The following is a 27,953-nucleotide window of genomic DNA, read 5'->3' as shown; positions in this document are numbered from 1 at the left end:
GGGGCGGCTCGCCCGGCCCCGGGGAGGGGCGGCGGGGCGGGCGTTGGGCCGCGGGAGCGGGGGAGCGCGGCGGGCCGGGAGCGGGGCCGGGGCGGCGGCGAGGGCTCCGCGATGCCGCTGCTGTTCCTGGAGCGCTTCCCCTGGCCCAGCCTCCGCACCTACACGGCGCTCAGCGCCCTGGCGCTGCTGGGCGCCGGCCTCAGCGCCTACCGCGCCCTCAGCCAGGCGCCCGCCGGGCCGGCGGCCACCGAGCCGGCCGAGCCCCCGCGCTGCGCCGGCCCGCGGGCCCTGGACGTCGCCTACTACCTGCTGTCCGACAGCCTCTGCGTCTGGGTGAGCCCGGGGCGGCGGCGGGGCCTCCGCGGCCTGCGGCGGGGCCGGGCCGGGCGCGGGGTCTGCAGCGGCCTGTGCCGCCTTCCCCGCGGCGGGCGGGTCGCGGCCGGACCGGGGCTGTGTGGGGGCTGCTGGCGGAACGAGGGGGGCTCGGCGGGGCCCGCGGGCCGACCCCGTCCTGCGGGGCAGCGGCAGAGCCCCGAGCGCTCAGCCCGGCTCCGCACCGCGCCCCGGGCCGGCCCCGCTCGCCCCCACCGGGGGCTTCGGGCGAAGCTGTTGGGGCGTTCGCGGGGGTCCCGGGCGGGGGCTGCGCTTGGGCTTCGCTCTGCCAGGAACCTGAGTAAGGAACCTGAGTAAGGAACCTGAGTAAGCCCAAGCCTTGCCTGCCTTTTGCTTTTTTTGCCCCCCCCCCTTTTTTTTTTAAATAACATTTTAGGTCATGTAGGTCAGAGGAAACATTCTCATTCTTTAAGAAAAAAATAATTCTGTATCTCTTTAAACGCAAACCTGGCTTGGGTTTATATGAATCTTGGCTCACTGATGTGTAGTTGAAATAAGGACTCAACAAGGGGATATCAGAAACCTTGCTGAGCTGTTACTGTTGAACTTTTCGTGTGTCTGTCAGTCAAAGGTGGCAGTAGTTGGACATTTGCTTCACAACATGCTTGCTTGACTGAGGTGCTGATTTTTTAATACAACAAACACATTCATCTTTGTTGAAACCTGGTCTCAGGACCTTAAATTAAGAGTCCTGGAAAAGTTTATTGTACGTCCTGTAGAAATGACAGGTTGAGGCTGCCTCATCATCCCCCTTCTCACCTTTCTAGTGTCCTACATAGGTCAAAAGTTAATCACAGTTGTCTTTGTCAAATGTGAGAAGCAGTTTTGCCAGGCCCATGTGTCCTGCTCCTTGCTGCTTTGCTTTAAAGCAGTTCCCCAAGGCAGCTTTAAGCAGTTGTTACTGAAGGGGTGTGTGCTACTCAGGGTGTTTTGAGGCAGCCTCTGAGTCTTGTTACTGTAACAACAGATTCAAAGTGGAGTTTTCTCACCTGCCATATGTTAAACAAAATGAGCATCTTGGTGATCTCTAAGTTTCGTCCCCGTGTTCCTTCATGCTGAAATTTACTGATCTGTATAAAATAATTTATTGTGAAGAGGTGGCTCAGTTTGTTGGCTGTACTGCTGAGTCAAACTCACTGTGTTAGTATTCCTAGATAAAAAATAAGTTAAGTGACTTATCAGTTGCTACATGGATCTTGGAAGAGGCCAGGCTTAAATTTCACCAAAAAAAAAAAAAAAGGCAACTTATACTGTTCTATGAACAATGGCAGGTTTGTTAGATTTGTTCATTCCCCTTCTCTCTCTCCCTCCTTCTAAATAGGGCAAAAGTATTAGTCACTGACTGCTTTATTTCTTCCCAGGTGCTAGTGAACACTGCCTGCTGTTTTCTGATGCTGGTTGCTAAGGTAATCCAGTGTATGGTGTTTGGTCCTCTTCGTGTCAGCGAGAGGCAGGTGAGACAGCAGCACGGTGTCTTGGATGTTGTACCCTGGGAAACTGTGAACCATGACAGCTGGTGTGGTTTTTCTCCATGGAATTGCTGAAAGCGCGCAAGAAAAGTGAATTTTAGAACAACATAAAGCTAACCATTTGGTCAGCTAGTATATCCACAGCCACAAGCTTCCAGTTTATTTCTAAGGGAACTTTTCCTGTTGTATTTTATAAACCCGTGGTCAGCTTGAACATCCTGTTTTGTTAAGGAACTTTGTCAGATTTCTTACCTCACTTCACAACACTTACAGCATGTTCTCCTCTCCCCAGGCTGACCTGACAGCATTTCTCCATTGTATTTTGTAGTTGTCAGCCCTGGCAGTCTGAGTTCCCTCTTCTTTGTGCCTTGACTGCTGGAGAAGTGCTGCCCACCCTCATAGGCTGAGTGGATGGTTTGTCAGCCCTCAGATTTGGGAGGGAGTAGGGAGAAAACGGCAAAGTGAAACTTTCCAGAGAAAGGAGGTGAGCAGGGCTGAAAACTGAGGCTGTTTAGTCCTGCTCTTGGGCTAAGGTAGAATGTTTTTAAAGATTCAGCAAGGGACCCCTGAAAGCCCAGGGCTTTTAAAGACAGGATCCTGCAGAAGCTAAAAGCAGCAGCAGGAGTTTGAGTAGTATCTGTATATTTAAAAAAAAAAAGGCAAATGCATAAGTTGCTCTGTGTAAGTGCAGCAGCAGTGGTTTGAAGTGTGGTCACATATTAAAAAAAAAAAGTCTATAAGTGCAGTTCTTTAGGAGGAATCAGGCCATGATGATTTTTGACATGCAGAACTGAGGCACATCAAGCCTCATTAATAACCGTGGATCTCTCAAAGCCTATTGTACTTGTAATTCACACCCCGTAGAGTCTCTGAGTGCTGTGTTAAAGCCAAAGCACTATCAGACTGCACTGAGTCAGATTTTCTTTCTAGCCCATGTTAACTATAAGGATGTGGAATTGTAACCAGAGGTAGTTCCCAGGGTGTTCTCTGCCCTGGTGAAAACTGGAGTGAAAAGCAGTGGCAGTATGGATCCATTTGTGTTTGGACAGTGGGAGTATGCTTCAGTTCCCATGTAAAGGAAAGAGGGTTATTAATATTGGCGAGCCCAAAACAGCAGCATCACGAAGGAAGTCTGGGCCTGTCAACTAAACTCCTGGTGATTTCATTGTGTTCTTTAACAAAACATTTTGTTTGGTAAATTTTTTTAATCCCTACCAAGCTGACTTGCTGTCTGCTGCTTGAGAGCATCATATTGTTCCTTTCATGCTGTGTATGCGTGGGAAGAATTTCTTTTTCATTGCTCATGCATCTCATTCTCTACTGTAGGCACTGGGATTCTTAAGGACAGACTTTGTCATCTTCTCTTGATCATCTCTATTTTTTGGCAGGTTTTTGGAAGCAAGGTGCTAGGTGGTTTGGGCATCTTGAGTAACTAACTGTGGCACTGGTAGCAAAGAGGACTTTGTGCTTGCAGCCTGGTAGCTGTGTTGCTTGGGTGTGGAGAGTCAAACTGAGATCAGACTGGGTTTGTGCTGAGCACTGTTTTAGAAGGATGGCAGGAAGCTGTGCTGTGTGCTGTGTAGCACAGTTATGGTGCTGTGGTACAAAAGACTATCCAAATACTAAGGACTGCCAATATTTTTAATATTTTTTTAATTCAGTAAAGGTAACAAGTACTATTCAAGATGTGTGTGCTAATGTATTGTTGCATTTCTACTTGCATCTTTTTTTTCCTTTCCCTTTCTCTTTTCCCCTCCTTCTTCCCACTGTGTGTGGATTGTCAGTGCTTTCACTGCAGTAACCAAGTGTATTCCATTACAGCACCTCAAGGATAAATTCTGGAATTTCATTTTCTACAAGTTCATCTTCATTTTTGGTGTGCTGAATGTTCAGACAGTGGAAGAAGTGGTGATGTGGTGCCTCTGGTTCTCTGGACTTGTGTTTCTCCATCTGATGGTTCAGCTCTGCAAGGATCGCTTTGAATATGTAAGTTGTGATCAAGAGCTGCCTTTTGGGACGTGCAAATTCTGTTTCTGGTTCAGGCACTGGCTCATGGTGGGTTACAAACAGATCATTTAGAGCTTTTCCCCACCCTGTGGCACTGAGCACGTGAACCTCCCAGTAACTTCAAATACTTGCTTTCAAGTGCAGTGTCAATCTTACTCCTTCAGTTTTCCCAGGAGACAAATGGAGCTGAAGATACTTATTTTCTTTGATAAATTGCTCCTTATATGTGCCCTGTAATTACTATTACATAACTGCATGAGATGTCTTTATAGCTCTCCTTAGTGAAGACATCTTGACAAGAGAACATCCCTTAGATTGGTGCCCTTCAGGATTGGCCTAAGGACCCTGTTTTTGCAGATTCTGTGCTCAGGTTTCACACTCAGACCTACCAAATTTTGACTGCTGGTGTCTTTACAATATACAGTGCAACCTTCTCCTTAAGCTACCTTCCACTTTCTGTTAATAACACCAAGAATAAATTGAGTAGAGATGCAGAAATTGAAGGCTAGGCAAGGAAGAAGGAACTGAAATTTGAACAGTAAATCTTGGCCTTTAAGCATCTGTAATGGACATGCATTTTCCTGGACTCCTCTCTCCTGGAATAGAAGTTCGACCTAAATTGAATCTGTGAGTTTTTTTGTTAGCTCTGTGCTTTGCAGGTTTTTTTAAATTAATGTCCAACAAGGCCTGTTCATTTATAGGTAGCTAAGCACTAAACTTGCAACTAGATTGGCTGGGGTTACAAAAATTGAGATAGCAGTGAACAAGGCAGTCATCTGGTATTTTTAGTGTTGTTCAGAAAGCCGTGAAAGAATGAAGGTCACGTGAGAAGAAATCCTTATTATATTCCTTTTGCATTCAAAGCACGTCTCTTAATTTTTTGGTTGAACAAATGATACTTGTGTGATCTGCCTTGCAAAGGCAGGGGCATGTGGAGCTGAACCAGATAAAAAGTGAGAAAGAACCCATTTAAAAACAAAACATGGGAGTCAACTCTGTAAGTCGGACCAGGGGGAAGCTTTGGACAACTGCTTCCTTCCTTGTCCTGTTCTGCCCTGAAAGTAAGGGGATGGACCAGCTAAAGACTTTGCCCCTTGGGTCACCTTTGATTTAGACAGCCCAGGTGTAGCCTACTGTTAGGGTAGCTTAGAGGTTTAATATGCTTTGCATGCTATTCAATGAAACAACTATTTTTCCTTAGAGTCTGCCCAGCATTCTCCAGCTGTAATTTAAATTTTCTGGGGGGAGATGTCCCTTTCTTCCAGGGGAGAATGACATTGGAAGAATTAGGGGCTGGAAGATCAAGCTGGACAAATTCAGATCAGCTGTTAGGTGAAAAATTGGCAGAACATTGCTCAAAGACTATATATTAGGTTAGGTGTCTTTCTAAAGATGCATGTTCATCCTAAGCAGATGCTGTGGATTTGATGCAGAAACTACTGTGTCTGTGGTTTTCTTGCACAGGTGATTCAAACATTAACTCAAATAATCATAACTGTAAATAAAAAAGTTTTAAATGATTGTTTAAAATTCTGGTGAATGTAAATGACAGATGAATGAGACTTTGGGTTGGTGTGTGGGTTTAGCTTTATTCTGCATCACTTATTACTGAATTGCATGGTCGAGGTTGTGAAATTGGTTATATTCTAGAAAGCAAAATATTTTCCTGAATGAGGACTTGTTTGGTGAGGTGACTGCAGAAGGCAGGGTGAAAGAAGTACTCCTTTAAACCTGTCATGTATTTATTTGTGTTGCAGCTTTCCTTTTCTCCTACCACACCCATGAGCAGCCACATCAGAGTGCTGGCCCTGCTCATAGCCATGCTCCTGTCCTGCTGTGGATTAGCAGTTGTCTGTGGAGTCGTTGGCTACACCCATGGCATGCACACGTTGGCTTTCATGGCAGCAGAGGTGAGACTTCCTGCATACATGTTGTGGTTTCTGCTTTGCCTTTCACCCCTCACTCAGGGGTATCCTGGGACACAGTGGATTTTCTTTTAGTTCCCGTAAGGAAGAAACTTTGAAGACACAAACAAGCCCTCCCCTGTTTTACAGCAGTTGCCAGATCGGTGTACTTTCTCTCTTTAGCTTTTAAGCCTGAAAAAATCTTTGTCTGAAAAAGAGAATGAGAGGATAAACCTGTAAGATGATGCTGAAATCAAATGACAGCTTATGAAAAAATAATGGTTGTGCTTCATGAGCATTGCAAGAACAGTTCGTTGAAACAGCAGCAGAGAGAGCGTGTATGAAAGTGTAGTGTGCACTTCAGCCTCCTCCTTTGAGGCTGTATTTTCTATTTCATTTCTCCCCAAAAGGAATGAGAATCTTTAAGGCACACTCGTGGGATTTGCCTCTGTTTGTGTAACAGGTTGTGTCTCAACTGAGATGAGCAAGCATGTTTGAGCACTCCTGATCTTTGCACTGTGCAGTAAACATCAGCATGTTTGTGGATTGAACACTAGTATGTTTTTGATGTTGTGGTGGGTTGTTGCACCCTTCCTGAGGAAGTGATAATCTTAAACAAAGGAGATGAATCCAGTATAATTGCAGGTATGTTGTGTTAGCACATCCTTAGTTCAGATAACAAGTAGAATGTGCGATTTATTTTTCTCCTCCTATTTTGAATTCATACTTGGAGTTAGGGAGGAGGAAAGAAAACAGTTTGCTGACAGTAGGAGAATATGATGCTGATCACAGCACAGTTCAGCTATTTAATATGTCACTTTATTTTTCCCTAAATATGAGAATGTGCAAGACCAGATTTGTAACTACACAGTGGAAGGGTGTTGAAGATTTGCCGGTGTCTGTCATAGGTGGGGTCTTGTTGGTGTCGTGTCTCTTATCTGGGCTTGGCAGAAGGGTGTATCAGCCTCACACCAGCATGGGGCACGTTTATCAGGGAGTGTTCTGGTGCCTGAGTGCTGCCTCCTTAGTGCTGCACCGTGTGCTGGTGAAGTGTTTTGGGGAGCAGGATGGGGCCCAGCTGTTCATGTCAGTGGGAGCTGTTCTGTGTGCTGGCTAGTGAAGGAGTGGCTCAGGCAGTGTCAGTGCAGGGTCCCCAGCCAGGCCATGAATCCCTGCAGCCTGCTGTGCTGCTGCTGGGCAGTGAGGAACTTTGTGGGAGATGTGGAGGAACGGCCTCCTAGCCCTGCTTGCAACCACTGGTGTTTGAGCACAGTCCTGAGCTGAGAGCTGCACAAGCCCATTGAGTTTTGTAGTCCCAGACATACTCTGAAAAGTTGTCTGATTGTTTTTTGAACTCATTTATACCTCACCCTCTGTAATATCCAAAGGCAACAAATTCCACATTTACTTGGCTTTGTGTACACAAAAGAGCTCTTTCAGTTCTGAATCTTCTGTCTGATAATCACAGAATGGTTTGGGTTGGAAGGGACCTTCAAGATCATCTCCTTCCAAGCCTCTTGCCATGGGCAGGGAATAATGTCCCCTACCTATCATCTAATACATCTGTGGTGAAAATCTGCAAAGAATTACTCTTCTTAATATTATTTATGATATTATCATCCTTTCTCCTGTTCCCCTCCTAACTTTCTAAGCAAAAGAATTCTAGTTTGTTTAATCTTTCCTCATAAGAAATTGTCTAATATCTTGCTCCTTTTTTAACGTTTTAAATATTCCCAATATGCATTTAGTGACCACGAGTAGTTTCCTTGATTTTAATACCCAGCACTCGTGTGAGTGGAATAAAACATTTTAGGTTTCTTTCTGTACAGGTACTGGCAGTGGCACTCATGGCAGCCCTCAAGCTCTCACAAAAAGCATTAAATCTTGCACACTGAAATGTTTTCCTGATGGTGGCTTGTGTGATGCTGCTTGAGAGGGACCCTGCCAAGTGTATTCCATTAGTGTGAATGAATTACATTAAGTTACATTAAGCTATTAATCTCTTTTCTGACTCTGCAAACATCAATTTAGCTTTTTGCCTTAGGGTTTTCAATAAAGCAATATAGATGTTTTTTCTTGTGTTTTAGGTAGACTTCCCCTTGTTCTCTGTTGTTTGTCAGCATCTTCTTTACTGCGAAGGGTGGATGTGGAATGTGCAGAGGCCCAGAGAAAGTTGAATAAGGACTGTCTGTATTTTTGAGTAAATATTGATCTCTTTTTGCCTTAATATACAGTATTAGAGAGTTATAGTATAGCAAGCAATGTCCAGTCAGTCTATATTTGCACCTTATTTATTGTAAGAAAGAATTACTCCATTCCTATAGCAGCCATCCTCTGCTCCTGTTTGAGACATCTCAGTTAAGGCTGTATAATGACAGTGATGTTCAAGTCCTAGAGTTGTACCTTATGGATAACAGTGTATTTTCCTGTACAGCTTCTCCCTCCACATCCACTCTCGTTGGGTTTGAGTGCCTTGCAGCCTCATGTGCACGACTAACATCTGCCAGTGTTGTGCAGTCCCCGGGGGATAAGCTGTTTGTTTTGGGCAGAGCAAGAGCCCCTAAGGTGTTGGAGCTGAAAATGGCCTGCTATACACTTAGAACCTCAGATCACAGAGCTGTGTAACTTGTGATGCAGTGTTGTACCTTCTGCAAAGCCCTGCTCCTGCTGGAATGCTGGAAAGCATTTCTGGAAACAGCAGAGGAACCGGAGGCCCAAATCAGCCATGGCTTGTCCTTCCGATTCTGATGCTCCTGCTGCCTCAGCACTGGCCACTACCAGTCATGTCTTGGCAACAGTAGCATCTTAAAAATTACAAAGACTAGACCCTTCAGATTTCCACCTGACAGATGTCTCTTCCTTATCAGAGACTTCATGCCACATGTGCTGGTTTTGACCCAGATTTGTGCTCAATGGCATATCCATCCAGCAGCTCAGGCAATCCTTGTGTTTCACCACTTACATGATTGGGATTGGGACATATTTACCTTTCCTCTGTGGTCTGCCCAAAGTTTCTCTGTAGTCACAGAACGTTGTGTCAACCCCACGTCGTCTCTTCCTGGTACCTCGTGCAGGATAACAGGAGGCAGAAGAGGGTCTTGTAACCTGCCTTGCAGAGCAGCTGGTGTGCTAATTTAACTTGGTTGGGAAAGGTGCTTGTGATGAGAACAGCACACTGTGCTAGGAGACTTGCAGTTACCTTCTTGACATTTTTTGTGGTGTTTGAATGATGTGTTTATCTTATCCTGAAGTGTTTATTTCACTGAAAGATTGCACTGGTGTTTAAGTAGTCACAGGAACATTTATTTTAAAGCCAGCCAGTAAACAGTTGGCAGACGTGTTGGGTTTTACAAAGGGTTAAATATGCATAGAAGGATTTAAAGAATGCTTTTTACAGATGGAAAAAATTATTCAAACCAACTGGTTTATTGCTGTGTTGGGAAGTTAGTGGGTTTGATAGTTCTTCTGTACTGTTTGTAGTACTTATGCTGAAGGCATGTCATCTGACCAGTTCTACAGAAGTGGTTTCAGTAGCTCATTGTAAATCCCCTGCATCTCAGTGCCAGTTGGGCCCTGCAAACTACAAGGTGGTGTGGGCAGTCTCTGAGAGGGGGTTTATCTTGTCCCATTTTTTTCCACTGAGGAGAGAATGAAGGGACAGAGCACTGGGGGCTTGATGGGTTAGAGGCTGGTGATGGGGCCATGTTTCTTAGATGGTAAGAGCCCAGGGAAAGGGGTTAGGTATTCTGGAAACAGTTGTTCCTGGTGACTTGTCTTTATACTTCTGATCTTACACTTTCTGATATACTCAGGTTTTTTTTCTCTGTACTTAGCCTAGAGAGGTAAGTATGATTAAAGACAGAAGTTACTTTAGCAGCGTTTACATCTCAGCAAAGGGGGGGAATTATTTGAAAGTTCTTCCATGGTCTTCCTCAAATTCCTGGTACTATTCAATTTCAGGGTTTTTTTTTTAGAAGTGGGATGAGTAGAGGTAGTTGGTGGGATTGTGGTCTCAACACTTTCTGCATGATAATAATTGAAAAAGGTAGTATGTCCTGTGTAGTGGGGGAAAAGAGACCCTTAACAGCAGTAACACTAGTGGCTGCTCTAATAGCATTGTGTGTTTGGGAACACTTTCTTCCATATTTATTTATAAGCTTCATGTTTGTCACAGGTATATTGTGCACCCAGTCATCTGTAATGCCCATTGGTTCACAGAGCTTGTTAAGCTGCAATAAATGCATTTTTTGTTTTAGCCCTCGAGCTCCTGCATCTGAACCACTGTCCCTGCCAGGATATTGTTAACATGTGTGGTTCTTTTCTTCCCATTTTGCAGTCTCTGCTTGTGACAGTCAGAACTGCCCACGTGATTTTACGGTGAGTAGCTCATGTTTTACAGGCTGGCTGTGTGGATGGCATGGTGGTGTAAGAGGTGTATGTAATGACCCTGTTGAATTGCAAACGCGTGTTTGGACATTGAGAGCAGCCCTGAGAAGAAAGGCTTGAGGGTGTTGGTGGATGAGAAGCTTGATGTGACCCAGTCATGTGTGTTTGCAGCCCAGAAGGTTCAACAGTGTCCTGGGGTGGATCCCCAGCTGTGTGGGCAGCAGGGCAAGGGGAGGAATTGTGCCCCTCTGCTCCTCTCTGGTGAGACCCCACCTGCAGTGCTGCCTCCAGCTCTGGGGTCCCCAGCATGAGCAAGTCCAGAGGAGGCCATAAAGATTCTCAGAGGGCTGGAGCACCTCTGCCATGGAGACAGGCTGAGAGAGTTGGGGTTGTTCAGCCTGGAGAAGAGAAGGCTCTGGGGAGACTTTAGAGCCCCTTCCAGTACCTAAAGAGGCTCCAAGAGAGCTGGAGAGGGACTCTGGACGAGGTCATGGAATGATAGGGCAGGGGGAATGGCTTCAAGCTGACTGAGGGCAGGGTTAGATTAGAGATTAGGAGAAAATTCTTCCCTGTGAGTTTGGTGAGTCACTGGCACAGGTTGCCCAGAGAAGCTGTGACTGCCCCATCCCTGGAGGTGCTCAAGTCCAGGCTGGATGGGGCTTTGAGCAGCCTCATCTAGTGGAAAGTGCCCCTGCTCGTGGCAGGGGATTTGGAACAAGATGAGTTTCAAGATCCCTTCCAACCCAAATCATTGTGGAATTCTATGAGATGGACAAAGAATCTGTATCCAGAACTTGTTTGAAAAATGGGTAAGAGTTTAAATTATAGAGATGCTATTTACCAAAAGAGATAGAGTAATGTTGATTTCCCCACTCTTGCAGATATGTGGTTCATCTCTGGGATCTCAACCATGAAGGAACATGGGAGGGCAAAGGCACTTATGTCTACTACACAGATTTTGTCATGGAGCTAACCTTGCTTTCCCTGGACTTGATGCATCATATTCATATGCTGGTATGAAATACTTAAAATAAAGGATATTGGATATACTTATTTTACTTATTTTTTTGCTTAGCTTATTTATTTTAGAAACCAGATATTACAGAAAAGTTACTTAAATAGAAATGAAAATATAGGGAGGGGGATTCTGGCATTCTTTCCTCCTCTGTAATTGGAGTCATCACAAATAACTTTGTTATGGAGTATTAACTACTGTGTAATTTTCTGTTTAATAGGTGTTTAATTAGATTTTTTTTTTAATTGAGTAGTATCAGACCGAATTATTTTCATTGGCAGCAGGGGATGCTAAGCTGGACAGGACTGAATACAGTTTATCCTCATTAGAAATGCTGTGCTGCCAAAGTTGTACCTGAAGAGGTGATGAGCAGTAATACCTGTGAACATGTGGGTTAGTCCAAATGGAGTCAACAAAAGACAAATCCTTCAGTGCTGGTTCCTCGATTTCTTTTTCTCTTTAAGACCTGATGCAGGTCGTTGCTTCCCCTGGTGTTTGTTTCTCAGCACTGCTCTGTTTTCCCCCAAGCTCTTTGGCAATATCTGGCTGTCCATGGCCAGCCTGGTGATCTTCATGCAGCTGCGTTACCTGTTCCACGAGGTGCAGCGAAGGATCCGGCGGCACAAGAACTACCTGCGTGTGGTTGGGAACATGGAAGCCAGGTGAGCCTCTGACTGAAGTCCTGATGCACATGTAGGAGAGAGGATCCTGACAAAGAAGCTGGGATTCTTTTACTTTCCTTTGCTGCACAGTGGTGTGGTGTAAGCTGGAGAGGTGCAGTCTTGCAAACCCGACTCTTGAGTCTTTACACTTAGGGTGTGTTCTTACCCATTTTATTTGTTACAGGGGACACTTTCTGGTTTTAGCAGATACGTAGGATTGACTTTTATAATGGCAGTATTACTGCTAATGTCTTAACTGGCAACAAGGGAACTCCCTTGTCCAGTATTCCTTCTCCTGTATTGCCTTGTATACTACCCTGGTGGGGCGACAGAAGCTCTACAAAGCTCTGCCTGTTTCAGGTGTCAAATCTTGGCTTTCTTTGGCTGTGCTAGAAATAAATGCTCTTGATTTCATTAGGCCATACCATTCAGTTACTGCCTGAAATAAAATAAAAATAAAAATATTAATTAAAACTTGACTAGCTTTACCCATGTATTTATTAAACCTGAAGCCAACTCTAAACACCCTCTTTATCTGTAGTGGAGCTGAGAGCACCTTGGCATTACTTTAGTCCCTCCCCTGTAGTGAGGCAATATGGAGAAATTGGGAGGCCTGCTAAAACCTAGTATAGTGCCAGATGCTACTGCACCTCTGATCCAGTGTTTTCATAATTTGACTATGCCCTTAAAAATTTTAAGAGCACCAGGGAGTTTTACTCTTTCTGTACATCACTGTATTGTTTTTATTTTGGACTTCCATGGCTTTGATTAACTCTGATGCCTGCTGCTGTAGTCCAGATGGAGAAGACTGCTTGTCTAGAAATTCCTGCAGTTTTCTTTGTGATAGTCATTTAATGGCTGTGATATCAGGTTAAGAGCTGCATAATAAAGCTCATCCACAATGCATTGTTTCTTTTCAGCAAGATGCAGCCACTAAACTCCTTTGAACTGCTCACAAAGCTGTTTAAGTTGCATGTGTCCCAGACTTCTTGTCTGAGCAACTTAATGTGTTTTGGTCATTCTGATTGTGCTGGATGAACCACATTCCACCTTCCTTCTGAAACTGCCAATGGCAGTGAGCTCCCTGCCTTTGTGTGGTTGTTCTTTGGGTATATTCCACACCAGCAGTACTATGAAATGTTATACCACTCATTTCCATATTGTCTGTGTTTGGCTACTGTGTAGTAACTGCTTACATGGCACTGTAGCTTAAAAGAAAAGGAAAAAAAAAATCAAGACAAATGGGGGTGGCAAAATCTGAGGCCAAAATTAGTCAGACCATAAATGCTTATGATCCCAAGGAGACATCTTAATGGGTACAGCTATTAAAACTCATTTAGAAAAATAACATAAGCCAAATCTATACAGATTGTAACTTGAGGATCTCAACCTAACGATCGTATAATTATCTCATGGAAGGTACTAAGTCAAAGCTTTTTGCACTTAGGATGTGCAAAAAAAATGTGCTTGCAAAAGGCATGGGAGGGATGTGTGTTTGTGTGTGTTCCTTTGCAGTGTGCCCCTGTGTTACCAAAAAACCAGCAAACCTGCTGGCACAGCTCTTCTAAGGAAAAGGTAACACGGAGGGTAAGGTTTTCTCAGGGCTGGATTGTGGATTCTCCAGAGAGGAGGCCATGCTGAGCTGGTGTAGCCATTGCTTATGTCTCTTCCTCTTTCTTCCATGCAGGTTTGCAGTTGCAACCCCAGAGGAGCTGGCAGTGAACAATGATGACTGTGCCATTTGCTGGGACTCCATGCAGTCCGCACGGAAACTCCCCTGTGGGCACCTCTTCCACAAGTGCGTGTGCGGGGCCGGAGAGGGGCACTGGGCTTGGAAGGGCAGGGATGGATGGGCATGGCTGGAATGTGCAGTGGGATGGCAAGTAATGAACTACCAACAGAGCTGTGGGTGTTTGCTGCCTGGGCCCTCTTGGTCTGCTTCTAATACCAAAATACACGTCCTGTTCACGCCGGTCATTTTCGTGTTGGAGTTGTTTCACCTGCTGTGTTTTTTCCACCAAAACAGAGTGTGCCCTTGTCAGCTAACGGGGAGGTAGTGGGGAGTTTCTCAATGGCAAGTCAGTAGGTTTCTCGTCCATGAGGGTGTGTTGATTTGCAGGTGAAGAAGAAAACTCTGAGTTAAATCCTTAAGTACCTTTCAGATATCAGCTTTAAAGAGAAAACGGGGAATATTTTTATATAGTGCATCCTTGCACGGTGGTGAGTCCCTGGGGACAGCTGTGGAGGCCAGGTCTGGTTCTGTGGTTTCGTGTGGGGATGAGTCCATCAGGGCTGTAAACGAGGTTAACCAGCTCAGCTGAAGTGGTCCCTCTGCACCTGGTAGTTGGAACTGGGAAGCTCTTGGCCAAAGGATCTCTCTATGTACTGCTTCTTACACTCATTCATAGTGATTAGTAGCAGATGCTTGTGGAGACAGTGTGCTGAGCTAAATGTGACTTTTCTTGGATCTTTTGTAGCAGTGCTTACACTTTCATGCTTGTGCTTAAAACTGAAAGGAGATGCAGGGATTGAATCTGGCGTTTCTGAAGTGCCATGAGATGAACGTGCAGGGGCAGTTAAATTGTCCCTGTGGTGTTACTTTCTGCAAAGAGCTTTTTACTTCTCTGGTAACTGTCAAACCAGAGGTTGTAATCTTCATGCTAATTTGTTGTCATTTATGACAAACCTTGCCATAAATATTTATCTGTGTTCCAAGAAGTCTCTAATGAGATAATGTGCTGCCGTAGCAGAAACTCCTCTTCCAATGCTACTGAATCATGTGAATATTTAATCACCTGCTGAGCACTTGAGAAGCCCAGGGTCTTCTCTTCAGAAAATCATTTTCTCTGTATTTAAAAGGATCCTTTTGTATTTTTTTCTGAAGCAGTTACAGCTCTGAAGCAGTTTTTTCTGAAGCGAGTTACACTCCTTAGTGCTTTTAGGAAGGGAACACATTACAGTGGATGACTTATGCTTGCATATAAAACCAGATGTAACTAATAACCCTATTTACAACCTGAGAGTGGTTTCTCTTCTCATAAAAGCCTGATGATTTTGCCAACAGGCTGAACATCGTGTCCATTCTCAGTCATGTGAGATTTTTTTTCAGCATGTATTTGGAGTGGAAGAGAAGGTGGCAGGGAAGATTCACATTGCTGAGATAACTCTGTGCCTAAATATAAAAGAAATTTAATGGGAGTAGGTGTCTGAATCTTTCAGGTTCTGTAGAAGCTCTCTCCTTTTTCTTTTAGCAAGCAGTCACTTCCAAAAGAGTTGTTGCTCTGAAAGTTTGCCAGCCTTGACCTGGTGCTGGTCGTCCTTCTGCTGAGGGGCTGTGGGTGACCAAGCCCCTCCTGCCTGTGTGGTACAAAATGGGTGTAGCCACAGGTGTTTTTTGGGAAGTGGTGCTGATGGAGGCTGACAGGGCTCGTGTCCATTCCAGCACCTTGGTGGCTGAGCCATGGAGGAGCAGCAGGAGTGTGGTGGCAGCTCTGTGGTGGCAGCTCCTGTCACTGGGGGTGTTTCCCAGGTGACCTCTGGAGTTTGGCTCCAGCAGAGGGTTGAGCTGGCTGTGGGCAGGGTGCTTTTGCTGTGGTAAGGGGGGTGATGTGTGGCAGCACCACCAGTGCTGTCTGGCTGTGCTGGTGACCAAGGTGGTGGAAGTTGGTAGATTTTTTCTGCTTTGGTTGTTTCTGGGAAACTCATCACTGTGTTTCTCTCCATTGCAAAGTGTGCTTGTATCCTTGACTTTGCTATAGTTCTGCAATTAGGACTGTTCCCTTGCTCTGTCAACCCAAATCTGTGATCTGTGCCTTTATTTTGTTTGCAAGTACGCAATTTGGTGAATGGGTTTATTTGACCTTTTTGTATGTTTTTACCTTTCTAAAGTGATTTAAGAGCTTCTGCTGGAAACTCCCCACCCTGCAAGTGTGAAGTATGTGTTATGACAAGTGTTCAGTGCTGTGAAATTCAGTTCTTCCACACTGAAAATTAAGTTTAACTTGAACAAATACCGCAATTGGGTCGTATCAGTCTGAATCAAAAAGTATGCACAGCTTTGAGTGTTTCAGCCTTCATTTCACACACTTCTTACTTTCTTCAGGACAGCAAATGTTCAGAATTAAGTAAGGATTGTAATGGCACAGAATTGGTAGTATTAATAAATCTGTTTAGAGAGTTTCTGGAGTGGTACTGACTTTAGTGGTTTGGGTATTGATATTTTGAAAAGCTGTTTGAAAACATTCAAGGTGCCATTGCCACATCACAGGCAGAACTGCAATGAAAATGTGTCAGTATATATTACTTTTGTGTCCAGTTGGTTTTTGTCTTTTTCAGCTGGAGATGGTAGAGAAGAGAAATGCTTTGTTTTCCCTTCCAGACAAAACTTGCTTGTTCTGAGCTCGAGAGACAACAAACTTGGAGAGTGTTTTAAGTTTGTGATAAATCTGCACGCATTTTTATAAAAAGTGAACACTTGAGTATTTTCAGCTGAAAGAAATAAGAAACCTATGCCAGAGTCATCAAGGGTATCTCTGAGCAGTCCATGTGCTGATGTTGTGTACAGAATATGCTACAGCTGCCTGATGTACTTGTGATAGTGTGTCTTGGAAAAACGCTGCAAGCTCACCGCGATATCCCTGTTTTCCTGGCAGCTCGTGCCTGCGGTCCTGGCTGGAACAAGATACATCTTGCCCCACCTGCAGAATGTCTCTCAATATCACTGACAGCCATCACGTGAGGGAGGATCACCAAAGGGAAAATCTGGATGAGAACCTGGTGCCCGTGGCAGCAGCAGAAGGCAGACCACGCCTGAACCAGCACAATCACTTCTTCCACTTTGATGGTGAGCTGAGCACGTTTGACATCCTCTGCTCTTCCCCAGATAAACAAAGGGAGCAGCCTTCTGTCGAAGGGAGTTCTCTTCGTGCTTCAGTTGAAACTCAAACCGTGCTCTGCTTGTGTTTGTCCAATGCCTGTGTGTTCCTTACAGCTCTTTTCAGGAGCTCAGATATGTGTCTCTGAGGTTGTCCAGAGCTATGGAGATTCCTTGGAAGATTTAGTACAAATACTCCCTTTTTCAGGATTTGTTGTGGTTAACATCTTCAATACTGGCATTTATTCATTGTGTGCCATGTTGACAAGCAGAATGGGAAGTTCATGGGTCTTTTTTTGTTACCATGTGGTGGTTAATCAGTGACAGCCAATGAGGGGAAAAAACCCCTTCTGGGGTGCAGTCTAAAAGTTGGTCTTTCCCCTATCCCCTAGTTGGTGTGTGGTTGTCAGAAGTCCATTTGCCACTTGATTAACAAGACACTTGCAGTGCTTGGTTAGGTGCAGAAGATTAGTCTTAGAAGCAATCGTGTAACTACAACAGTTTTACATGTTTGTTTTTTTTAGTGGTCTGTTGTAAGTACTCACAAAGCAGATGTGATTTCAGACCGTGATAAGTTCTGTGTATGCAGACAACTTGTTTTGAAAAAGACAATTCACCTTGCTTGCCTTCCAGATGTTTTATAGTTTTGGTGTCAGTGTGTGCTTGTGTTGATGGCAGTCTTGTTTCTCAGCAGGTTTCAGTGCTGAAAATACTCAGGTTTGGGCTCTGCCCTCCTGGAGCTCCCATGAGGTAGCTGAGATGCTGCAAACTCACACAGTGACCTGTTCTTAGTCTCTGCTCATTTTGCAACCTTTGGAGACTGTGGGAGGAGAATAATGGGCAGAGAAGGGTCAGACATTTCTAGGTGCACTGAAACTGGCTGATAGCTTCTGCACGACTTCCACTTTTTTTGAGGTGCTTTAGGTCTCCAAAGGGCATTTATATTTAGAATAACATTATATTTTTGATGGCTGTCCTCCCCAGTGCTGTCCTGTGGCTTGGAGACCTGCAGAATTACCATGGAGATGGAAGGAGAAGTGGCATAGAGCAAACCCTGTGTTTATTTAATGGCAGTGCAGGAGGAGGAGGGAGCCAGCCATGTGGCCTGCTCTGTTGAGCTGAAGCAAACAATTGCAGCAGTCAGTTTGTTCAGTTACTCTGTGTCCCTTTGAAGTAATATTTTCTCAGTGATGACCCATTTTGGAACCAGATTCAGATTGTTTAGAAGGTGTCCTGTTTTTAGTAATTTTGCTGGAGTTATTCATGTATTCCAGAACTGAATTTGACTCTGGATTATTTTAATTTTCACTGTAATGGGAACATTAAAAGAAGAAAACAAGGATGTGTTTTCTTGATACTCTTCCAGCCCTCAGATTGTTAAACCACTATGACTGTGTTTCAGGAGAGTATTGGCAGTTCCTGATTTGCTCCAACCATCTCCCATGTTTGGGAGACCTGTGGGATGGATTGTACTGCAGAACTCCCCATGTGCACCTTGTAGAATATGAAGAGTTTTGTTAAATACACATAGAAGTGTTTCACCTGCTGAGAATCTCATGTTCTTTTTTGACTTTCTTGGTGGTTTCTTACCCTCAGGCTCCCGAATTGCCAGCTGGCTGCCCAGTTTTTCCGTAGAAGTGATGCACACCACAAACATCCTTGGAATTGCACAGGCCAGCAACTCCCAGCTCAATGTTATGGTAAGATTGCTTTAACAGCTTGCACCTCAGCCTTCCTGTTTGTTTGTTTTGGGGAAAGGGTTACTGGAGATAAGAGGACAAAGGGGAAGGAAGTCCAAACAGTGGTTAGACACTACATGAAAGCTGTTTTTCTGAGAGAAGCTTTATTTTAGTGGTTAGGGCTATATTGGGGTTCAGATGTGACAACATAAAAGAACAGGTCTGGAGGCAGGTAAATGAGGGGGAAAAATGACATGTACTTCCTGTGTAGTCAGGCAGACTTTTTTCAGCTTGCTTAGTGCAACTTCTTTAACTCTTTTTCAGTACTTCCCTCGTAACTTGCAGTGCCAAGAAGTGTGAGTCTGTAACCAGAGAATTTAGCTGTTGGTCATGTAGTAACTGATCCAACTCATTCTATAGCTTGTGATTTTTTTTTCTGATCTTTAATAGCACTAAGCTCCCAGACAGCTGTTTCTCTGAGTGCCTTGCCAGTGTGATGTGGGGCTCTCTAGCACCCTCAGCTCTTGCTGATTCCTGATGATGATAGAAGTGTAGAGGATGAAATCCCAGGTTTGTTAAATTCATCCATAAACACTGATGTGGTACAAAAGGAGAAGGATGTGGCCCCATGAAACACAGTTACTTCATTTCCTTTGAGCAGTGCTGCTTCCTTTGAGTTCTTCAAGCTATAGCTGTGTACTATAGCATGTTAATAAATGTTCAGTGAGGTGCCTCATGAAAGTGGTGGAATTTTCTCAATATGAGGTCTCTCCCACAGCCTTCACTACTGTTTAAGCCTCAGCAGGGTAAGGCCATGATTTTTAGGAGGTTTGAGGCAGGGCAGGCAGGGAGCATTAAGGTGTTGATAGATGACTTATTAGTTAAATATGCAGGAACTCTCCATCTGAGGTCAATTTAGTTTTTCTTTTTCTGGACACAGTGACACAAATGGGCTTTTGTTAAGGATGAGTAATGATTTCTTGGGACTGTGTATTATGAAAAGTACAGTAACAACTTATATTAAAATGGCTACTTTAATGGAAAGGCTCAGGTTAGCATTATACATTTTTAATAGAAAATAAGTGACATTCTCCTTTGTGTTTCTGAACAAAATTCTAGTATTTTGAGGGGAAGACCAGAGGCTGAAATGCTGAATCAGTTGTTTTGGTCATAAGTTAGTACAGTGTAGAGTTAGGTTTGCAGTAGTTGCTTGTGTTGGAACTCACTGTCAGCTCATGCACAATGTTTGCTTTGCTCTCAAAACTCCTTCCACCCTTCTTTTCTTATTTTTCTCATTTCCTCCTGTCTCCCATGACTTTGGGCATTAGTGAAAATAGAGATTTTAATATTTAATGAAATCTAGCTGTTGGACTCTAAAAGCATATTTTTTGTTTGCCCTCTTACTTTTATCTATTTAATTTGGATCTTATTTAACTAACTTGAAATTCAATAATAACAGTTTCCTGACAACTTGATTTAATTTACTAGAGCTTTCAGATACTATTAAACTGGTTTGTAGGCAGGTTATAACTTATTCCACTTGTCCTTGCTAGTACCATTTTGGAACCTGTATGTCACAAAGAAAAAATTCTTCCCGGTGGTGTTGTTTTAACTTTCAGTCACTTGTGAATGTTATACAGATCTTTATTAAAGAGGCTGTCATGAAAAAAGGGTTGGGAGACTTTTAAAACCTTTGTGCATCTACAAACACTGTTCAGGAACTTAAATTTCAGGGCCATGTGGTGCCTCCATAGGAGTTGCAGTTTTGCTGTTGACGTCAGTGAAGTCACTGCCAGCACGGGTTTGTTTTCTCCTTCCTCTCTGTGGCTGGGTTAGCATATCATAAGCCACATCTTTGAGATGATAACACTTTTAATCTCTTTATTTTGACGTATTTATCAGCTTTTATTTACTGTTGATATTGACTGTATAAACCTTGCTTTCTGCAGGCCCATCAGATCCAGGAGATGTTCCCTCAGGTTCCTTATCACTTAGTTCTGCAGGACCTGCAGCTAACTCGGTCTGTGGAGATCACCACTGACAACATCCTGGAAGGGCGGATCCAGGTGCCTTTCCCCACACAGGTAACTCAGGAGACTGGGCCCTTAAAATGACTGACTTCCTTACTTACCACAGCACTGAGCCTGTTCATGATGAGTGAGGGGAGTGATGTGAAATGAAGCACTGGTGAACCCAGGATTTCTGTTTCCCTTTGTTTAAATCTCTGTAAATGCAGTGTATTCAGCCATGTACCAAAAATATATTGAAAACGACCTAGCTAGACTAGAGACAAATATTTGCTCAGTTAAAGCAGCTCTTCCTGGTCTCTCTTGTGCAGAGCCTTTAGAACATTTCCAGTTGATTTCTCTGCTGACAGATAATTGAATTGTACCACTTAGGAAGGTTTTCTGCAAAGAAAGTAGTTGGCAAAATGATGCCTTGTTCTTAATTAGTGCTAGCAGGTTTCAGTAAAGCAGTCTGGGGACAATGTTTCTGTTAATAAGAATATTGAATTCTGGTTCTGGGCACATCAGATAGTACTGTTATCTGGAGTCTGCCTGTGGGGAAGCAGAGAGAATTCTCTTTCAACACAGAGCATTCTGTTTATTGCTAACTTATCTGTTTCTAAATTGAACATAACACCTGACGGTGCAGAGGGCAAAGTTTGAATGTGTTCAAAGCACCCAGTTCTGTTTGCCATTTCACACACTGTATTAAAGCCATGATGTTTGCATTTCAGCGTGCAGACAGCATTAGACCTGCACTGAACAACTCTGTGGAGCGGCACAGTACTGATCAGGAGGATGCTGGAACTGTCACACAGGTAATTTGGCATAAAAATGGCCAAAAAGCACAATTAGAAGCTGCATGGACTAGTAGGTGCCTTGGCTCCATATGAGGTCAGGTTGGTGGCAGCCCTTCCTTGCATTTCACCCCAGGGCAAGTAAGGTTCAGGTTGGGCAAGTAAGCCAGGCTGGAGCATGGTGCCCCTGTAAAGGATTATCTGTGTGCTCTTCTTTTTCCTCCTTGAGGCAAAGTGCTCTCAAGTGATGCAAAGAACAGAAGAAGGTCATGGCTCTGTTCACATCTGGTCAGCCCATGCCCATCTGTGGAGTACAAAGAGCAGGATGCTTTGCTCTTCCCCTTCCTCTTCCCATTCTGTACATCTCCAGATGTACAGAAACTTCCATTAAAATGAAAAGTATTTCTCCTCTGGGTGTAAGAATTCTTCTGGGTGGTGCTGAGGAAGCTGGAAGGTGCTGCTGCCCTCCTGCTTTGTGCATTTGCTGTCACTTAGGCTGCCTGCAGACGAGTGCTCACCCTTGTTAGAGAGCTCAGAGTTCTACCAGGGAGTCAGGCTTGCTTACATCCTTGCTATTGATGCTATTTCTGTTGTGGAGAGGAGACTTAGGAGCCTAGGGGCATCCTTCCTCTAGGGAACTCCTGTCACTTTGGTGTCCCTTTGATTTCGATTTCAATTTGTAACCAAGTACCTGGTGTATCAGAGATGTTCTCTTTCTGCTTGCCAGAAGAATCTGTAGCTGGAGTCAGTGAAACACTTGTCTATGAGGAAAGGGCTGGCAGCAAACAGGATTCTTCAGCAGGGTGCACTGGATTTTTGAGAAGCTTTTTAAAGGCAAGTGGGAAGGGACATAAGCCACCATCATCTCCTCTGGGAGAGACTTGAATTTCAAAACTGTGGGTAGATGTGCTTCACATCTTATGACACAGTCTCCAGGAGAGACCATGGAAACCCCAGTTGCTTTGTGCTGCAGCCTTAGAGTAGTTTTACAAGCATTCTACCTCTTTCCTTTTTTTTTTTTTTATTTTAAATCAACATACCCACCGTGAATCTTTGTAGTACAGCAAGTGCCAGACCCATTGGAGTTCTGCTTGTTGGAAATAACACTTCTTCAGGCAGCTAAGGTGCTCAAGTAAAAACAGTCTTCTTCATGAGTAGTGTTTGTTTTCCAAGTGTCATATGTCATATTATGACTTATCTCTATCTTAAGACCTTTGAACTTTAGGTAGAATTAATGACTCATTTTCCCCTCCCCTGCCACATGTAGCTTGTGGTTTTGAGGAGTCAGTGCTGATATAATGTAATGGTAATTGAGAGGCATCTCTGAGCACCATCGTGGTATAAATCATGTTAGAGGTTTGTGAGATGGTGCTCTAAACACTGACAACCTCTATCAGTCCTGGCCTGAAATGCTGTGCATGTGCTTCTCTCCAGCTGTGCATTGGAATGCTGATGCTTCCAGCAATGTGCATAATGCTCTGCACCTCCTCTCCACCCCTATCCTGTTTGCCCCCCCTCCCCTCTTTTCTGACTCCACTGTCACTCCCACAAGCACAGATTGTGGAACAGCTCGAGCTACTTTCTCCAAGCTCCTATTTTGATGTACTGAAATGTATTTAAAGATTATCCTTTGATTTTTTTTGTGTGTGTGTTTGTTTATCTGTTTCTCTGATCCTGGGCAGAGGTGGTTAGGACTGCTCAGACCTGACTAGCAAGGCTGTTGTTACAAAGCTTGCTTGCTGCAGTTCTTGCCCCCCTCCTTGAGAGTCCAGTTTATTGTCATTGCTTAAGTACTTGGTGACTATTGAGAGAATCTTCCAAGGCATCCCAAGGCTTTCATGAAACTTCCTTGTTCTCTTGGAGCCTGAAGGAGGAATGGTTTCTGTAGCGTACAGGCTTTTGCATCTGTGATCTGCTGCGTTACTGAGGCTTGTCATAACCTTTACTGCAATTAGTTGTGATAGTTTTGTCTCCAAAACCTCCTCAATAACTATTCTTGTGCTCAGAGGACTCTGGGTATTGGTTTTTAAATCTTTGTGAATTTACGAAACCCCCCCAAATCTCAGATGAGCCAACTTGCTTCTTCTGGTACAAATGGCCCAGGGGGAAGAGCAAGAGATCCTGTCTGAACGGTGACCACAATGAGTGGCCTCCCCAGTGCTTCCCCCACTGCTTCCCTGTTCCCTGTCTGCCTGGGTGCTTGTCAGGTTGCTCCATTCCTGTTCCACTGGGTCTGCCGAGGTCATCTTGGCCCCGAGTACAATCCATGATTCTTCTGTGGGGCTCTCTCTTCATCCTCAGGGATGTGGCAGAGCTTTGAGGCCCTGGTGCCCTCACGCTATCCCAACCCGTTAGTGTGCGTGGTACAGGACCCCTTCCCTAAATTCCAGCATGCTGGGGTTTTTGCTGAGAGAGGCTGAGCACGCTGTACTTGTTTGAGGCTGCAGTGTCCATCCTGCACTGACGTGGGCTCTGCCATTCCTGCTTGGCTCACCAGCCTAATGGGAAGTGACATTTGTCTCAGTGTTTGCTCTCTGAAGGCGTTGCATGGGGAGATGGTGTTACTGGCCTGACTCTGGGGCTTTGGAATGACTCAGCTTGTTGTGCACATCAGCTGCCCAGCCCTGTGTGTTGCTGTGGTGGTGCTGCCATGTCTGGGCTGTTGGGACTCGAACGCTGTCACGGAACCGCCCGACCAGGCTCCCGGGGCAGCTGTGCCCAAGGCTGAAACGAGGCAGTGGAGCTGACTGGGCTAACACCTCCCTGCACCATCCCACGTGCTGGAGTAGTCCTCTGGGATACCCAGTGATGGCCCAACCCTCCAGCCCTTTGCTGAGGTGATGTGTTTGTTGACGCTGCCACGCTCGGTACCGTGGCATCATCGTGGCAGATCAGTCCTCGTGTTCGTGCTGCCAGCCAGATGTCAGGGGGGAGAGCTGCCACGTGTGGGGCTGCCAGCTCCTCTTATTGGCATGCTGTGCTTGGCACAGTTGCCAGCCTTGCTCTGCCAGTCCCAAACATTTGGGTGCTGCAGAACCCAGTGAACCGAAGCCTCATAAATTCCCTTCTCGAGCACAAATCATCTCTGCAAATTCATTCGCTATTCTTCCCTTCGTATGTGGATTTCTGCTTTTTCTTTTCTTACTGTGGCATCACTTGTCAAGTCAGCTGCAGAATCTGACTTTCAAATGCCCCATTTTCAGAGAGCATTAATTACGAGTAATTAATGTTTGTCTTTGACATTACTTTCAAAAGTGGCATAAAAGATACAGCATTATAGGATACAGGCTCTTTGAACGTGGTTTGAAATAGCTTTGTTCTGTTTTTTGGCTGGGCTTTTCAAAGGAGCCCAAGGGAACTGGGTACAGCAGGTGAGAGTCTGGTTTCTTCCAGTGCCTCAGAAAATGACAGTTCTTTGTAGCTCGTTGTTTTGATGCAAAGAAGCCTAAATTTTGCAAAGCCTTACGCCTTATTTCCTTTTCTCTTAGACCGAGAGAGTGCCACTTGAGCTCAACTCCAGGCTGGAAGAGATGGTGGAATTCAGCGAAATGGAAGCAGAGCCTAGTGAAGCAGAAGATTTTGAGGCCAGGGGAAGTCGCTTTTCGAAGTCAGCTGACGAGAGGCAGCGCATGTTGGTTCAGCGGAAGGAGGACTTGTTGCAACAAGCTCGAAAGTACGTTCCTTCCAAAAACCCCAGCCTGGCCAAGCAGTTGAGAGTCCCCCAGGATGGGTTTCAAATGGATGATGACCAGTGGGAGTCTGGGTAGATGCAAAAAGCAGTAAGGGGAATGAATCCATCTCCCATGGCAGGCTCGGGGTGCTGTTTGACACAACTGTTTCTGCTAAACCCAACTCAGAAATAGCATCATGTGTCCCAACATCTACACAAGCTCTTTGAAGTCAGAGGCTGATTTTTCCAGCTTCAATGGACTTTAGTCTGAGCCTGTAATAAGTGAGGATGGGTTACTTGTGCTGAGTCCTCTCCTGATCTTTAGGTTGGCCCCTGGCACAGCTGTCAGCCCTCACTACCTGTGCTGTTACAGCTGAAATTCCTGTCAGGCCCCGCTCTTTCCAAATACAGAGCTGTACAGAGCAGCACAGAGCTGAGAGATGACCCTTGCTAGAGCTCTCCAGAGGAGCTCAGAACCAGCCAGTCAGCACCACTGAAGAGAGAGGGGCCAACCTGAACTGTTTCTTTTAGCCCAACCAGTAATAGGTGTTATAAGTAGAATTCAATTTTTACATGCATCCCAGTCATTTTGGTGAACTTTACTAGCATCCAGTTGCTGATTAAACAGAGAAGGAGAAGCACTTCAGTGATGTAGAAAAAACTTCTTAGAGTTTTTAACAAATGTTGTCCCTTCCTTTGTACTGCAGGGACACTGCTGAGAGGGTCTACAACAACCCCAGAGTTCTTTGGTGTTGTCAGGGTGCTGCTGCTCTTTTTGTTTTCCACACTGAAATGCCTTATAAGTACTATGGGTGTGACACCTTTTACAAGTCTATTTATAGACTTGCTCCTAGACTTAATTTTTCCTTCATCTTTGCAAAAAAAATGTCTTTTAGGGAGATTGAGTATTTTTGACTTTCTGGTTTACTGGTTTGAAGAGCTGTTGAGTTTCAAACTACTGTATTTTGCCACTAAATGTAAAAATTCATTGGGATGTTAACTCTGGCAGCAGCTTCCTTGTCCTCTGGCCTCACCTCATGCTTTGCAGCCCAAGTGCCCCTTGTGCCAGACGTCCTGGCTGTCACCAGGGAGTGCTGTGCTGTGGCAGACACTGCCAGCGGCTCAGGAGTGGAGTGATGGGAGCAGAGGGAGTCAGGAACTCGCCTGCAGTCTCAGGGAATTGCTCGGAGCTGGGAGTAGAGCCCTGACCTTTAGAACTGGCTCCTTCCCACAAGCACAAGGATCTTGCACAAAACCCAAGAGCTTCTGCCAGCTCTGCAGAGTCCTTTGTGGGTGATGTGGGCTTTTCCTGGAGTTCATATCTCCTGTGTGCTTTCATTGAGCCATTTTCCTGCTTTCCAGTCCTCCCTGACCCTGTGAGTGTATTTTCCAGAGCCGGAAGGAGGTGGGCTCTGCTCACCCATCCTCTCCTTTTCTTTTCTCAGGCGTTACTTAAACAAAACCTCGGAGGAGGAGCTGAGCCCAGAGAAGCCCTGTCCCGAGGGCGCGGCCGACGCGGTGACGCTGCGGCGCAGGACCCTCGCTGCCGCCGCCGAACGGAGGCTCCAGATGCAGCAGAACTCCTAGCGCTGCCCCTCCTCCCCTCCTCGTGAGCAACCTCCAGTAAATAAATCAAACACGAGAACCCTGCGCTTTCGGTACCAGCAGGAAAGCGTCTCTGCAGAGCTCAGCTGGCTGTGCTGCCCAGCGAGCTGGCTGCCTCTCTGCTGTACAAAGCATGTGGTCTAATAATGTTCGGACAGCTGACAAATTAACCTTTTTTGTAATATTTTCTATGTGACGTTGATTCCCCTCCACAAACGAAAGGCAATTTCTAAACCATGGGCATGATTTCTGCAGCTGGCATGAGCTGTGGGGCTGACTGCACTGCAGAGGCTGGGGGAAGTGTGTTCTGAGTTAGCTGTGGGTGCAGGTCACAGAGCACACGGGCACGTTCTGCTCGAGATCAGGGAGAGTTACTCCGAGGGTGAGGAGGCTTAGAAGCTTGCAGCAATCCTGTGCTAGATAAGCAGGCACCTGCTCCTCAGTCCCTGCTCCTGTCGGCAGCGAAGGTGCCACGTAGGGTGGCTTGAAGGGCTGGGGGAGCATCACCAGGAAGTTCTTACACTGGATGAAATTGTCTGGCTACGCAACACAGAACCCCCAAATCCACGGACTGTGCAGCGAAGCGCCGGCTCACGTCGATTCCAGCAGCAAACAGGCAGTTTACTGCTGCTGGGCTCTTCTGCTCTGGCAGAGCTCTGGCTGTTCATCCCCAGGGCTGCACTTTTCCTTCATGTCCAGAGGCAAGCGAAGGACAGAGGGGGGTCGAGTGAAGAGCTTACAGCCCTTGCAGTTCAGTGTTACCACAGGCCAAGGGAGCCGGGGGCAGAACCCGCCCGTGGGACGGCGCGGAGGTCGCTCCAATATCTTGCTTTTATTTTGTTTTTAACCCCCACAAGCTCACTGTGAGTTTATTCAGGAAGACTGGAGGAGTGGGGACAGCTGGACCTTCGCTGGCTGCACCCAACCTGCTGACCTGGATTTTTCTTAAGAACTTTTGAGATCCCCTTGGCGCCGCCACCGCTCGCTTACATAGTTGAATTTTACATGGCAATGACTTAATTTTTAAACTTCTGAAGAGTGAGTTCTAGTTTCACCGTCCTTTAGAAGGAGCCCAGTATTACCTAGAATTGTTGGTAACTTTTTTTACTGTTGGTTTTTAGGTGAAGGTGAATTTAACGAGAGGAATTGCATCGATGTTTAGGTGAAAATAATTTATTTCAATAAAACTCTTTGGGAAAGCCTTACCTTGCAATGCTATTAGTAAACCTCAAAAAATTTTTTGAGATCTTTGGTTTTGCCTAGAACACAGCTGTTTGTTTTTATTGTTAAAAAAAACCAACCAACCAAAAATAAAAACCTTGATCAGTGTTGGAAATTGTTTGGAAATTTCTGTAGTGTGGTTTCTCTGTGTGTTTGGTCTGTAAATGGGGCACCTGCACTTCGGTGCCCTTTGGTTCCCCCTTTCCATCCGATGAGAGGGAGCACAGCCTCCTAACACTGGGTTTGGGAATATTCTCCCAAGCCTC

The 27,953-nt window shown here is 45.2% G+C and overlaps 1 protein-coding gene across 1 annotated transcript; it reads left to right on the top strand.

Moving 5' to 3' along the window:
• Positions 1-72: 72 nt before the first annotated feature.
• Positions 73-27,802, top strand: AMFR (autocrine motility factor receptor). Its single transcript, XM_064670645.1, has 14 exons — positions 73-333; positions 1,755-1,847; positions 3,684-3,848; positions 5,627-5,779; positions 10,110-10,150; positions 11,041-11,173; positions 11,703-11,836; positions 13,524-13,634; positions 16,489-16,679; positions 18,306-18,409; positions 20,338-20,472; positions 21,129-21,212; positions 24,680-24,864; positions 26,307-27,802. The coding sequence occupies exons 1-14, from the start codon at positions 112-114 to the stop codon at positions 26,446-26,448; spliced, it is 1,893 nt and encodes a 630-aa protein (XP_064526715.1). The 5' UTR covers positions 73-111; the 3' UTR covers positions 26,449-27,802.
• Positions 27,803-27,953: the final 151 nt, after the last annotated feature.

This window comes from Pseudopipra pipra, chromosome 14 (genome assembly GCF_036250125.1).
Source record: "Pseudopipra pipra isolate bDixPip1 chromosome 14, bDixPip1.hap1, whole genome shotgun sequence".
In the NCBI taxonomy this organism is placed as follows: Eukaryota; Metazoa; Chordata; class Aves; order Passeriformes; family Pipridae; genus Pseudopipra; species Pseudopipra pipra.
Note: the sequence above shows the minus strand (reverse complement) of the source record. Positions and strands in the feature narration are given on the sequence as shown.